At 39.1% G+C, this 16171-nt stretch overlaps 1 protein-coding gene across 1 annotated transcript in view; it reads right to left on the minus strand.

Moving 5' to 3' along the window:
• The window catches only part of LOC141476563 (WD repeat-containing protein 7), an 87505-nt gene extending 79846 nt beyond the window's left edge, over positions 1-7659 (minus strand). Inside the window, exons 1-8 of the mRNA XM_074165255.1 lie at positions 7501-7659; positions 6232-6338; positions 5841-5919; positions 5121-5295; positions 4606-4682; positions 1711-1830; positions 1388-1533; positions 438-540 (exon numbers count right to left, since the gene is read on the minus strand). Coding sequence (XP_074021356.1) covers positions 438-540; positions 1388-1533; positions 1711-1830; positions 4606-4682; positions 5121-5295; positions 5841-5919; positions 6232-6338; positions 7501-7659 — 966 coding nt within the window. The remainder of the gene's footprint in view (positions 1-437; positions 541-1387; positions 1534-1710; positions 1831-4605; positions 4683-5120; positions 5296-5840; positions 5920-6231; positions 6339-7500) is intronic.
• Between the last annotated feature and the right edge of the window lie 8512 nt (positions 7660-16171).

The following is a 16171-nucleotide window of genomic DNA, read 5'->3' on the forward strand; positions in this document are numbered from 1 at the left end:
CATTAATTTATAGCAGATGCAGTTCACAGCACAATATAAAATGAAGTATAGCTCAAAGAGGACTTTGCCCCACAAAATTGGATTTTCTTTACTTTGCAAGAATTTAAGCTTTCAGATACTAAAGCTCTTGCTCAGTTATTGCCTAATCATCATGCACATCACAACCTGACTTCCAACTCTCCAGGCACTGACGAATGATAAACTGTTAGTATACAGGGACTGAAGAGTCACTTAACCGGAGACTAACCTCTGCATTTATCTGAAAACCAACAAGAGCCAACCCAAACAGCAGGGAAATTGCATCTGTCTACTTTCTTCAGGAAAAGAAGAAATCCTAAAGGTCTACTTTGAAAGAGGAAAAACTGGTTATGATGTATGTGTGTTTCAACTCTCTAAAAAAGAGATGTAGGCTGTAAAAGAAACCCCAAAGATTTTACCTGTTTATCTGCTCTGTCCAACACACTGTGCAGTAAAGGTGGAATTAAATTTTCTACTGCTTTCCCCACATCTCTGCGAAATGAATCACTAGCTGGTAGACAGCTGGGTTTAAGAACAGAGAGAAAGGAACAAAAAGCCTTATATTAGTAGAGAGTGATTACTACATCACTAGCTAAGTAATACTAAGCAAAAACAACCCCCAAGCCCTTAAACAATACTTCCCCCCCCCCTCAATTGTTTATAGAGTGTATAGCAGATCATTAATTTTAAAGTACAGGGTATGCTTCATCAATTAATAGCTGATTAACGTGAGAATATTCATGTCCAAGATAAAACTATCCCTACCCAGAACAGAGAGATGTTTGCGTGTCATGAAGATGTCAAAAGAAAACTGGGGTAGTTTTATTTTACTTTTGTCATTCTACATGCATTTAACCTCTTTGATATAAAATTAATTTAAAATTAGGTATTTTCACATTTACATACACAAACTCAGATGTTCATGCCTTCCCTCAATGCACTGAGAGTACTCTGTTACAATAATGCAATCATTTTTAACATTCTACCCCATATAGCAAAATCCTATTTCTTCCTTACTTGGATCTGGTTAAGGAAATATTGAAATTTTATTTTATTTTAATTTATGACACTTGTCCAACAGCAAAATGCACCTCTTCCCATCACACAACTCCATCAGGAAGTGAAAAAGAGTTAGTGTAATCTCAGAAAACAGTGAGGCAATCTTGGCCAAGGCAATCTAAATTACTGAGCATTGCTCCAACACAATACATTTAGGGGCTTTAAAATATGCTCACGGAATACTAGTTTCTGCAAGATCCGTATGATTTTTTTTAACAAAATCAAAGCCAAAGATACTCAATATTTCTTCAAATATGCTTGTGTTTTTATCTCAAAAAATAACGAAATGGAGTCTTTCCCTGTTGACTACCTGGCTGGCAATTTATAGATGAAACTTTGCCCATCTTCCGTCCACACAATCACTTTATCAGCTGACACAAAGTCACCCCCAGTCCAGGTCTGATCGTTTTCACTGGGGACCGAACATAAGAGGGAATAATCTCCAGCATCGAAAACCTGAAAAGGAACAGAAAAGTCTGCTGTCATTAACCAATTCCAGATTAAAACACCCAGAGAGCAGCTAATCTCAGTTTCAATACAGCCACACGAAAAGGACTTAGAGCATCTTGATCAAAATGTCTTACTGGCAGTTTAATGAAATCAGTGTTTGGGTGAAAAGCAGGCAGCGCTTACCCTCCAGTACTTGGAGCACACTACCAGCAGCGACCGCTGGGTGAACGCACAGAAAGAAATGCTTTGACAGTTCTGACAATAAATAGGTTTTGACTCCTCTTCAAATACCGGTGTTGTATCCTGAAAACAAACAAACAAAACCAACCTTAAATTAACTGCATCTTATTTAAACTTCTCAATCCGAAATTAAATAGAGCCATATTACCTTCTGTAATAACAGCTTCAAAAAAGGCATTTCTTGATAGTTTTAAATCTGCTCAAGTCATGAGCTTGTCAACATTTCTGTAAATTTTAACTGAAAAATATTTATGTTTTATTTCGATATTTCCATGGGTTTATCATATCTTGAATACCAATTTTCCCGTGATATAAGAGTCAAGTCTGCAGACTGTCCCAAGTACAAGCGTAGCAGAAAAGCAGAACTGAGGAAGCGCTAGGTAAGAAGTTGGCTGCAGAGACATAAAGTACCAACCCCAACAGGAGGTTGTCATTTTTATTCAGCCAGCACATGGATATAGCCATAATCAGGCACACGTACTGAATATGAGCATTATGTATATGAACAAATACAGATCTGAACTACTGAATACTCGAGCTCCTTCCCTTCCTTATGTCCACTGGCATGAGCAAGTCTCCAAGGTTTCAGCTGGAGACTGCCCTTGGCCAGAGGAGAAGGTTCAGTCACTGCTGATCACATTCCTCTGAGATTCAACCCATCCCTGTCAAACAGCAGGGGGTCGTGACCATTTGGCCAAACACCCTGCGCTGAGTCTGAGTCTCAGACTGGTCTATCACATCAGTGCTGTGCCTTGATTAACCTGTCCCGCCTCAAAGCAAAACCTTCTCTTCTGGTTGACTGGTGGTCACTGCTAACCTGTCCAGACCCAGCACACACAGAAACTAGCTCCCAAGCTTCTACTGTCATAAAAACACACCTTCTTTATTGAGACAGGGCAGAGACAATCAGGATAGCCAGGCAAGGAAGGCAGAAGCGGAGACTCAGATGTTCTAGATCAAAACTCCTTACTCTGTTAAACATCACTGTGGCAAGATATTATTTTACTGAAATATTATTTCCTCATCTTCAAGATGGGCAGAAAGTGTTCTGTCCTACACAGAAATCATTCAAGTGCTCAAACAGTGTGACAGCCAGCAGCGTCTGAAGCTGAGAGTCTCTACACAGAATGACATACAGATGGGAATCAGAAAATACCCAGCTGATTTTTCTTCTTGCTCACACTGAACTTAGGGACATGACAGAGTCCACGTGATGGAAACAGACCGATGCCATTTCATAAGACACCAGATGGCCAACTTTAAAGGAAAAACCAAACACTTGTAGCAGTTCTTATTCTATTATTTCTTATAAGAAGATCTGCAAGAGCATGTGGTATCCTTTTTTGTCACTTAAGTGTAACACACTGCCCAGCTGCACAGATTAGTGGTGCCTATTTAGTATCATCACTGTCAGTGAATTACCTTCCGCCCAGACAGTCAGCAAAACTAAGCAGATTCAGCTCACGTTTCCTTCTCTCAAGGTTCCCCACAGCCCAAACAGACCAGACTCTGATAAGCTTCTGTTTGGTTATGTCTTTGTGTTTCTTAGTTCATAACAGCCAATACTCCTCGCTGCTCCCAGCTGCCTTTGTAAGGGTAACTGTTAACTGAGATGTTTGCTAAAACACCACTCGCTGCATGATGAGGGCTTCCAGAAGATGCTGTGAGAGCAAACATACTCTCAGCAAGTTTGAAACCACGAAACAAAAAAAAAAGGGAATACCATCCCTGTCCCCTGATGGGGTGAAAAGCAAGGAATCCATTACATTGGTCTTCCAAGCTAGTGCAAACTGTGATGATTCTGCCTTATAAATATTCTGGAAATAAACAAGTCCATAAAAAAATAGTTCATTTATGTATCATAAGGTTGTTTTTCCACAGTTGCTAAACATCTACAGTAAGGTGTATCTTTTGCAAGAGGTTTCTGCAAATAGCTGATTTGCCAGAGGTCTACGAGACCTGTAGCAAACCTCCTTTAGGACCTCTATTGATTAGTACACAGGAAGGCAGGAACTGCCAAATAACAGAGTTGTGGAGAACCCCTAATAACGAATATTCCTAAAACCATATTCCCTGCTCAGCAAGCCTTCAGGCATCTCCACAGCGTACTTATCTGTCTCAAATAAAATACTATGTTTATTATTAAATTTAATACTAAAAATATTACTACTAAATTTAATAATATTAGTAATATAGTATGATACAATAAAAATACAATGAAGATTTTTTAAAAATTAAGTACAGATATCTTTAAGAGCATAAGAAATGCAGCTAGAGAACTTAAGCTTAAAAAAAAAAAATGAAGTATTGTGATAAAGTCACTTCGATAATGCCACCACAGGATTCAAAGACACACGATTCCTATGCAGTACAGGTCAAGCTTTAACTCTGTGAATTATTTCTTCTACCTGTACTAGACAGAGTAAACATGTAATTATTAGCATCACCTCTTGCAACTAAAGAGTACTTACACTGCAAGCTCCTGCACATAGAAGTTTGGCCTGTACTGAATAAAATTATGGATGCAGCACAGCATCCACATCAGTTTGAAGGGTAAATATTACTGTGACAGTCATTACAGGAGACTTGTAGAAATTGGGAGATTATCCTACTCTTAATTTTGAAATAAGTTCTCTGAGCCAAACACGAGAAAGATTAGGAGTTCTGCTGGTAACCTGAAGAATCAGTAAAGCAAAATCAAGGAAGATGATTTTCAAATGGCAAAGAGGAAAAAAACCATAATATTATTAGGGAGCTGGGAGAGCAGGAAACACCATTAACAGAAGTTCTCCCTTCATCACAACAGGAAATATCATTAATTCAGAAGCCTTTATTTACCTGCATGCGACTAACTTCAGAAGTTATTATCCACACTTTCAGGATGCCAGTCACTGAAACCGCTACAACGGTATCCTCTGGGGAAAAACAAACATTAGGCTGATAAGTACAAGGAGGTCTTCATTTTGTTGCACACTTGTGCATATCCGAGTACAAAAATACATCGAGAGTACCTCAACGTTAAAGTTTATCAAAACATTCCTGAAGTGTTTGCTTCAAAAAAATCAAACGTTCATTCGCAAAGTGGTATTCCAGAAGCACATATACCCATGCACAAACACAGATTCCATGGGTCTGTGTTTACAGTATCATTCTTAATTAATTCCAGGGCTTAAATTAAATAGGGAGGACACGCAGTTGATTCTAGTATTGTTCTCAGACATAGTACTTGCTGGGTGCTGCCCAAAATCACAAGCAGCAACATTCTAGTTCCTCCCCAGGTTCTTGAAAAAGTTGAAAATAGTGTTTCTCTTACAGGGAGGCAAAACCATAACAAAAGCAACAAAACTAATTACCTTGCGTTCTATTGGATCGAATGATAGTCATGGAGCTGATCCAGTCAGGAGATATCTTTGATAATAAAGAATAAAGAACTTCAAGGCTGGTAGCATCCACGACAAGAATTTCTGGATAGTGTCCATGGCATAATAATCTCCCTTCATGCTGAGTCCCAACTGTAAACTGATAGAACTACATGGATATTAACAAAATACAGAAGGTTATACTCCGTGTGAGGCACCAATTACTTCATTTTTCATCAAAACCACGATTTCATAAGTATATTCTAATGTTTAAAAATCACTACTGTGCACTGCTGAGGAGAGTTTTTTTTGCAGAGGCCCCCTCTCTCCTATCCCCTTCCCAAGGCAGCCCTTACCCTGCACACCCAGCTCCTGGACCTGACGGAGCCTTCCTCAGCCTTCCCTGCCGAGATCATCCTCATGCTCCCACCTCCCCAGCAGTACTCCTCCAGAAACCTGTTCCTTCTCCTCCTCTCTTTCCAGCCTCTCGCGTTAATTATGCTTTTTTTTCCCCCCCAATACTGAAGCACAGCACATATTTCCAGCTCTAGGGCATCTGACGACACAGCATAAACCAAGAGATACTCCAGTATGCATATAATGTCATTATTAAGCCTAAAAAGAAACAAACCAGCCTTGCTTTGTTACTGATCTATAGCCATCCACGCTCTGCAATACGGAACAGGAGCTGTAAAGCATACACAAAGCACTAACCTGGATGCCCGTATGTGTGCAGGCTAGTTTAGTGAACTCGATGCATCTCCCATCGTTCACGTCCCACAGACACATCTCCCTAAAATATAAAAAGCAGATTAAAACTATAGGGAAGATATTCCAGTCTTCTAAGCTAAATCATCTAGGCTAAAATGTAAGCGTACAAAGTGTATTTTATTTAAAAGTTGCAGAGTGTGACTTTTTTTTTCCTCTTGAATTTACCTGACACAAATCCAAAATTTCCTCGGTATCACAGTGGAGAAGTCCCACCATTTGGAATATTTATAGACATTAGTTTAAGTGAAAAATACCGCATGTGCAAACGTGATCTCTACCCTCAATTTCCATTCTTTAACACATCTGCATATTAATAAATCCTCAGGGAACTCACCCGCTTTCTGATGCGCTCACTATATACTGCTTTTCACTGGAAGCAGAAGCCTTTGATAAACAAGTAATTGAGGCTGTATGACCAAACAACAGAGCTCTGGGATTAATCTAGAATCAGGGAAATAAAATGTCAAGTAAAAATAACAGAGGCACTATTACTTAACCAGAACATACATATTGCAGATCTCCATTTTTTGTATTATATCAATACATGTGTTTTTATATATATATATATATATATACACACACATTTAATTAGCATAGCAGCAGATACATAATCTTGAAAGAGTTTTGCACAGAATGCTGCTCTAGTACACGGAAAAAAAATGGCGTCTACCTAATGCTGTAATGCAAATTTGTGGAAAAGAAATGCATTTTGCATCAAACACATGCTATCAATAATTTTAAATCATAGGCTGAATTTGGCCCAACTTGAACAAAAAAAATTGTGTTCTACTGCAACAATAGTTCCCGCCCAAATCCAGTATGTACCACAACCTGATACATTTATAAATAAATTTATATAAAGCCCATGCATAGATTAAAGATAAAAAAAGAAAACTGTCCTTTATTTCTCCTTTCTAGAAAGAACTAGTCGCTTTTTCCTTTTCTTTAAATATACCAGACATAAACATAATTTATGGGGGTAACTCACAGACTTTCAAATATTTAGGTATTCAATATAAACTTTTCCTGAAGCGTGCTGTTTATTTTACATGCGATTACTGCTTTGCTATTCCATTCCAAGAGTTTAAAACCCTTTATAACATGGCAAACTACAAGACTATATTCCAAATAGACATTTGCAGATTTCAACTCTAGGGCAGCCACTGGCATTAAACAATTAATCATCAACCTTCATCTCTGCTACTAGCTTTTCTTCTCTTTCAGTTTTCATGGAAAAAAAAGTTGGCTAAAATAATAACCTTAAAAAGTTCTCCAAGTACAGTCCTCTGGTGACTGGAATCTGTTTTCACAAAACAATATTAAGCAGCTAAACTCGAAAGTGCCAACTAGTTTAGAGCAGCTCCACAAAAGAGGAAGTAATTACTTCCAAAAATTACTGCAGGCGCAGCAACAAAGTTCAAGAGCAAAACCGTCTCTAAGTGTCAATCCAGGCCTCATGAGAGGGAGGAAGGAAGGACAAGTGAAGAGGGCACAGAAAGAACTCAAGACTAGAATGGATGCTCTATCAAAGAATAAAATCACACTGGCAACTACAATACGCACTTTAGACACAGAATGCAGATCCTACAGACTTTAGCCTTACCTCCAAATCTGCAGAAAGGTCCCAGAGACATATCTGTCCATCGTGGCAGCCCGTGACGATCATGGAGGTGTCCTCCATGAGCAGCAGGGTGGATATGCAGTGTGTGGGGGCTCTGCGGCCCCACAGGACGATGGGCAGAACCAGGCTGTTCCCTGCCATTTTGCTTTCACGCCTGTCAATTTAATCAAGGTTAACAAATATTGCGTCTCAGCAGATACGCCAGTCCCGCACTTAGCATGTTCTTATCCTCACAAAATCCTAAAATACTAGTCTGAAGTGACTTCATAAATATTTTATACAAAAGAAACAGTCACTAGATATGCCATTCTTCAAATAAAATACAGTGTACAATCATCTCTCATCAGGGAACGCACTATTTTCATATATGAATTAAATAACATTCTCTAACAATCGCCTGAAAAACACAGTGAACCATGATAGTATTATAACTTCACAATTTTGGTTTCTTACACATTTTGCAAAAGACGCTTTTCAAAGTGGTCTTTTCCTACACACATAGATACTTTTACCAAATAGCATCTCCCTATGCACACAGTTACTTTTGCCAAAATCACTCCTTTTACAATAATTTTGAAGTCAGGAATGCTTTGAGTCCTGGGGCTGCAGCAGTTATTACACGCCCAATGGAAGAGTTCATCTCCATTTGCAAATGTAACAACTTTTATTCAAAAAAATAGGCCCCGGAGTTTTCTACAGATGACTATGCACTTTTCAAAAATACAGTTCTGTTAGGAGTGTTGCATTGGTATAGCTTTGTCAAATGGATATTTATGCTGGAATGTGCAGTACCCTGCATTAGGTGAAATTAGAGGTAGAAATCATTGTCAGGGTTAATGCCGTTCCTTAATTCATACTCTTACTCCGACAGTTCCTTCCCCCTCACACCCTCAGCTAAAGAGGCTAACTAAACAAACAAAAGCTAATTAGAAACAGCCTAATTAAAAATACATGTTAGTTTTGAACCTTTCAGTTTCTGGTTTCTGAGCCCGAGTGGTAAATGTTTTCAAAGCAACACCTCTCCAATGTCGGCAGCTCACGATTCACTCCTATACCCTTGCCTTCCACGGAGGCAGACACCCGCCAGCAAAAGCTGGGGTGAGGGAAAAGGAATTGGAGTACCAGTATCAAAAGATGTGGTTTGAGGGGAAAAAACACATCCTTACTACCTTTATCGACGCTATTTAGAACTAAAGAAAACTGGGAAAGGACTAAATCCAGCAATCGCCATGAATTGCCATATGAACTAGATTCTGGCCACTGTCCAACAGGAAATAGATGCACCACTATCTTTACAGCAACATTTAGTATCTTATAAATATATTGACACAAATAACATGGTGAAATTTTGATCTGTCACAAAGCCAAGATTTTCTTGGTGACTGGGAAATACAGAACAACAGACGTGTTTGAAACATAACTTCACAGAGAAAAAGAACATCATAGGAACTGATGTTGTCCTAATAAAAAAACCAGTTAGGGAGATTAGCACAAGACTTAACCACCCAAACAAACCACTGTTTTTGTTAGCAACATTCTGAGTTTGCCAACCACTTAAGTGCTTCTATAATGTAGGATCCCTGAAGCTGAGTTTGCTTATACTGAGCTTGGCAATGTATTGTCAGTTCTCTCCAGTTTGAGTTATGGGAAGTTATTGCTTGGAGCACTTTGTGATAACCGAGTGGGCAAAACAGTTGTGCTAAATAAATAAAATAAATCCTCCATATGTATGATCTTGGAGAGGTTTATGTTCTGAACTTACCACGGCTCAAACCAGAGCAGAATTTCTAATTTAGAGGAGTATAAACACACCAAACACAGGCAGAATTCACTCAAGAAATATTTTTTAAAATGTGTATTTTCCTGTCTTTCTATAGATACATACATACTCTTCTAGCTTGAGTGATCCAGCAATATTTGCATCTGTTCAGACACGTAAACCTAGTTTACAGCATTTCAAACGAGGTGGAAAAATTATGAATTATGACCAAAAAAAATACAAAGGTCATGCTAAGCCCTTGCTACAACTGTCCTTCCCTGCTGCGATAAGGACAGTCCCCACTCTGCGTCCCTGCGATGCTCCATCAGACCCCAGCCGCTGCCAAACCCACACAAACCACTTCTTCTTCAAGGGAGCCCGAGCACCAGCTTCACGCTGCTGTGGGAATTTCACTGAGTAATCTTCAGTTCCACTGAAAACGACCCCGCGAGCCTTAGTCTCCCCTTTGAAACAAAGAGTCCATATAAGCCGAGGCAACTACAAAAATCTTCCTCGCGCCAGCCACGGATTTGACTTTTGACCTTACACTACCCAGTGGTGACTCCCACACTGAAACCAGTGCTTGCCGCATCAAAAATACTGTCTATTTCACAACACTGCTTTTTACTGTACCTCCAACCTGAACTACTCTATGGAGTTCAACAGAAATTAACGTCATCTCTCATCTATATAAAAATTACAAAGCAACTTCTTCAATAAAGTATTTTTTTAATTAAATTTTGACCAATGCTGCTTGTACTCCTAGAGCGAACTACCTCCGTGGCCAGAGCAATCGAACCCGCTAACGTAGATGGAAAAATGGGGGAAGGGAAGGCAGCAGGAGCAGAATAATGCACAGCTTAGTGTTACTGCCTGGGAAACCGCTCCCGGGGCCGGTGGGACCCACCGAGCCTCAAATTGCTGGAACGGAAGAGACACAGAATGTGGTTTTTTAATTTTTTCCACAAAATCTGTATCAGTAAAACAGTAATATCACTTACTATCAAGTGCCATTTTATGCCAACTCATTTCTTGCATCCACGTGGACTATCTTTATTAACAACTATTTATTTTATTGTGTTATTATTTAATGAGCAAGTATAAATAAAGACCACCAATCAAACGTTTAATCTACTGCACCATACTGTGAGCTCCCCTGGAATCAGCAGCTGTAAAACATGCCTGCAAACGTAGTGTTAATTGTTATGCAATGGGAGATCAATTGTTCTGTCTGGGTGACCACAACACAGAACTGTAAAAGTACAAAAAATTAAAGAATACAGTGACCTTACTGAAGAGCTACGACTCTAAAAAGTCTTGTTTTATAGCGAAATAATCATAAAAATATAGTGAAAACCAGAAATAAAGTGTCTAGATGTAATATATAAAAAAAGAGGCAATAAAAAAAAAAAAATAAAATCGCCAAACCAAACAAGAACACCCATTTCACTCTTTCACCACCCACTTTTTGTAGGTCCCCCTGCCCAGGGGTCACACTGGTAGCAGAGAGCTCAAAAGGACCTGTTTGACCACACTTCCTCCAAGGGGATTTTATCATGACTGTAAATGCCATTTGATCATCAGTGCAACCTGTGAACTAAGTTTTAACGGCTAATAGAGCAACCCATCAACATTTTCAAAGCTGAAAAAGCTGATAAGCAACCAAAAAGTCTCCTCTCATTCCTTTCATTTCCTATTGCTCACAGGTCAGGAACCAAGTCACGGTATTTCCGTGGCACCTGATTGTTTCACTGATGCAAATGGCTGCAGTTTTGAATAAATATTCAAAAATTGTTCAAAATTGCACAAAAGTGTTCCTTGAAATATTTCAGTCAGCTTAATGCTCTTCCACCCAAACTACTTATAAGTACTTTAAAACTGACAGCACTATAGATATATACTTAAACTGAAGAATATTACAACATACAAAAGTACCAGCACATACAAGTAACCTACTGTATTTTATATTTCCATGCAGAAAAACATGAGAGAAAGCACTGAAAAACAGTAACAGCAAAATACTTTCTAAAGGCCTCTGTACTCACATTTCAAAACTTTTACCCAAGAGAAACACAATTCTTAGAATATTTCATATTAACCGTTAGGGGAAGAGAGAGCAAAAAGAAAAGCTACCTCTTTCCTTCTAGTTTTTTATTATGGTACCGCAATGCCTTCATTAAAAACTTCATTTTCAGAAAGCACCAGAAGCTCATCTTAACAGCTGAAGAATTCAGTCTACAAAGAACAACCCTCCTCTATCACTGGCGAACACCGAATACATCCCCTGCAAAAACCCAAACTCACTTATTGTCTGTAAACAATCAATAAATTTTTTATTTTTTTTTTTTTACATCATTGATGACAAACTAGAGTAGCAAGTACACACTGAGCCATTGACAAATAGTCAAAAAGCATGCTGTGAACCGTTACAAATGAAATCCCACACTTTAGTTACTCATACCTCTCTAGAATAAACTATTTTTACAGAAAAGGGAACTGGAACATGGAGATGTCAAAGTGAGTCGAGTTCTTCCCAGTTAATACCCCTCTGTCTTCATTGGGATCGTTCCGTTTTGATCTTGTCACTTCCAGAAGTGCCACAATCCCAGTTTCCTTCCCCCAAACACACAATAAAAGGATGAGTTTGTGTTACCGCATGCCTGTAGGGGTGTGGGTATGTGTGTATATATATGTATAAAAGCACACTTCTATTTATTTTGCTTCACTTTCAGATTACCTCTCTTAAAAGAGCCAATAAATAAATGATGCAGGGATATGGGAAAAGACCTTCCTGAAAAGACCTGACAAAAGCAAAGGCTCTTTTTCATTCTCTGCCCCACAACAAAAGATCTTTTCTCACCCTCGCATTTGCTTTTCCTGAGGCGAGAGCTGCCACATAGAATCCGGCACCACCATCCCCTGCAGTGCCTCGCAAAGTTGTGACACCAAGGACAGGAGTGGAAGCGAAACCCCTCTTCTTCAGGCCCTTTGCACCCTGAGAGATGCCATACGTACCCCAAACCCACGCAGTCTCCTATTCTCCCATTCTTTTGTTCATTCAAACTAAAGAATTTTAGCTGTCTGTTTTTCTGCCGCTGTACCCTTACCAAACCGCAGGTGGAAAGGCTCATCATCCCGACGAGTCCGTGTCTCCCTTGGCCCGAGAAGCCCCAGACCATGCACAGTTCTGTGCAGTAGCATCAAAATATAATCCGTTTAGAGTTATATATGTACAATCTCAGTTATCTTCTTTGTGTTTAAAGAGACAGCGATTCTTTAGATTAGCAGATGATCCAAAAAAATTAAAAATAATACGCTAATCTGGTAGAATAGTTGAGTGACTCCTTCGACTGCACAGCTTAAGGCTGGTATTTAGGCAAGTTTCATAATCTGGGATAAATTCCTATTTCAGTAAAGCTATTAAACTGATTTCTTAAGTACAACATATTAAATACTGAACCAAGAGACTCACGTAAACACTTTTATCGTGCCACAGTCCTCTGTACACTAACTAGCACTTTCAGGACTAATAAGTGATGACAAACTATTCACAGCTAACTTGTTGAACCAAACTACAATCAGCAAACGTAACAGTCACCTCAAATCGAAGTCTGATGATGAAGTTACAAGGCAGATACACAGAAAATTGTAGAGTTAACAGTAGGTCATTGTTCAAGATAAACCAGGGGAATGACCAGGTGGGACAGTGTAAAACAAAGGTCAGGTGCACGGTCAGAGAGCTTTATGACAATTGTTTCTGTAACAGATTAAAGGTTGAGTCATGTAATATTTCTGGTCTTCTGCCTCATCTGGCCCACAAAATAAACCTCATGTGCAGCAAGTCAGAATAACACCTGAACAAAGAGTCTGCACACAAACCACAGCAGGATTCTAAGCCTTTATCAGATAGGTTATTACCTTCTGCCACAACTTACGCTTGGAAACTAATTCCAGTATTTCAGAAAATGATTAGCACTCCTTTCTGTCTGCTTTTTGCATATGCTTTTATCTTTCCAAGTGACAGCAAGAGACAGGCAAAAAAATCCAGAAGCCTTCCTCCACCTGTATACAAACTGTTCCTGAAACAGGAACATTCTATTTGCAATTTCCTCAAGTTTTCCAACAACCTTCAGTCATGATTGGAAGCCTCGAGACATCATTAAACCTTGCAAGCCTCAAGTTATTTACCCTGCAACAGCATCCGTAACAAGGATTTTTACAGCCAGAAAAAGCACCCAAACAAAATCAATTTACGGTAGGAAGCCCAGCAGCTAGCGAGGGTGACTTTTCCCCTCCGTGTTGCCCTGGGACAATAAAACCAGTTTCCTTCCACACCTGCCACTAGCAAGTGGAGATAGCCCTCTAGCTGGTACCATTTCCATGCCTTGTGCGCCAGGAAAGAGAAGCAGTTGTGGCCAATGCGTAGGTAGATTTCCTTGCCCTCATATATCCCAGTGTGTAGACATATGGGGAAAGGTTTAAAAAGAAGCAGGGATAATGATGTTGCAGACTGCGCGAGTAGAAAACGAAGCTAAAGGAGAGGAAGGAAGAACAGCACACAGGACTGGAGATGCTTCCAGCAGAGAGAGCCAAAAGGCATAACCAAAATTATGCAGCAGGTCACAGTGGTGTCTCCCAAAGACAGACTGAGAACATCCTGGAATACTGAAGTATTCAGTGCCATGTTCTGTCACAGCGCCGGGGAACGCTTCTTCAGAGGAAGAGGTAAAGAGGTAAGTAAGTTGCCTTAACAGAGCACAGCAAAAGCCAAGACGAGCTCTTCCCAAACACTTTTATTTCAATTAGAACAAATGCATAAAGAATTAATCTTAGGATATGTGTGGCCACTGAAAGAACCTCCCCAAAAAACCACATCTATGAATTGACTGTTTCTTTATCATATACGCACTTGGTATGTAACAGCTCCAAAATGAACCATTAAAGGCTGCCAAATAAACATCTGCTTTTAAATAAACGTAACTGTGCTTATGTTCAGAGCAACTCAGAAAGGTTAAGAATAAATCATTCCCTTCCCTATCAATGTTTACCACATGTTAATGCCATTTTCTGTATTTTCAGCAGAATTTAAATTATGTTATTATTCAGATTTGCTACCAATAAGTACAGAGATGGCTGGCATCCATGACATCAGGACAAACCTTTTAAGTGGATTGCGTATTTTCAAGCAAATGGCAATTTTTATGCCTAATATTTTTCACACAGACAGAACCTTTCATTCAAAAAGACATTAGTTAAGCATTGTAACACCCCTCCTAAACCATTTACATAAAGACAATCATACATTTATGATAAAGGCTCATTTCTGTTACATCATGGCTTCCATTTGAATAATCCAATGCATTTTATAAAAATGTGATGATTTTAAATTTAATTACAAATGAACTTTTCCATTGGGGATGAAGAAAAAGGATTAATGAGGCAGGGAAAAGAAAATCAAGTACTTTAGCCAGAGTCGCAGAAATCTTTCACTATCAGAACCCACATATTTAAACAAGAAATAAACAATTTTGAGTAAATAAACATTGACTTATCAATAAAAAAAATAGAGATTATTACAATACTATGCTGAAGACTACTTATAAAAAGAAGTATTTGAAAATGTATTATTTCCACTAAGCGAGTATCCTAAGGAAACAGGTGAAGAATGCCATCAATTTTTTTAGCTGTACAGTCAAGAAACAATTTGTTCCTGATGCCAGCAGCAGCAGTTTTAGTGCCACCCCCGTGCACGTGGACATGCACACACAAATACACACACAATGGGACAGCAGCTGGGGACTTCAACTAGGACTACATTCACTTTGACAGTCAACTTTTCTTGTTCCAATACACACTCAAAAAGCTCCCAACAGGTATCAGCGAGAACTGACGTAGCCCTGCACAAGCAAGAGGTGCAAGGACTTCCCAATGCCCCACTTTCATAAACACAACACACTTCACTTTACTACTATGAATATTCACACTGCTCTCGCTAACCCTACTCATTAAAACAGAACTGAGCATATCTGCAGGAGAGAACTAACCTACTATTTTGAACTTGGTTGAAACTGTTAGGCTACACGGAAATCTATATGCAGTGAAAAGGTGATTTCAATCCAGGTAATAACGACTAGCAAACCAGACTGTTCTTCTCAATATGCTGATCAAGGATTAAAAGATTATGGGCACCTGACCTTCTTTTATCCCCATGCACTGTGTTGATTCAAAATTCATCATCTCAAGTCTTCTCTGCTTTTTCCCTAAATTGGGAGCTTTCCTGTAACACTCTGCAGCCATTACCTCTAGGTCTCCCTAGTCAAGGTATCCGTAACATCTATCTCCAAACTGCAGTGCTACATCATTAACATAGCTGTATTTCAAGCACTCCGAGACTGTACTTCTCACAGGGCTCCGTCTTGAATTGGCCATTACATATTACAGTGTTCTAAATAAAAAAATCAGAAACATTACTGTCAAACCTTCCCAACACACTCAGGATCAAAATTAAATTCGACAAATACAAACTTGTGTTCCAAAACAGAAATTGAGAAGTAACTAGTTAAGATGCAAGCTCTTCCTTAATCGTTAGGTGGTAATAACAGCGATGACCCAAATGAATGATTACTGCTTGCCCCTTGCCCAGCTGCGTGAATGACTACAAAAGCCCCATTTCAAAGCATATGAAGGTAAGATTGGTTATCCCACCTCCCTCAAAAAACCACAACTCCTATATATAGTTAGAAGGTTATAGAACACGAAAAAGAATTAACAATTTGGGACTCTAAATCCTTCATTATAGTTAAGAGATACCTTTGAAAGCCATTTGCAGTTTTTTCTGGCACTTAATTTGATGACACATAAAATCCACACATATTTTTCCTGTTTAAAGCTGTC

Source organism: Numenius arquata, chromosome W, assembly GCF_964106895.1.
Source record: "Numenius arquata chromosome W, bNumArq3.hap1.1, whole genome shotgun sequence".
Classification (NCBI taxonomy): domain Eukaryota; kingdom Metazoa; phylum Chordata; class Aves; order Charadriiformes; family Scolopacidae; genus Numenius; species Numenius arquata.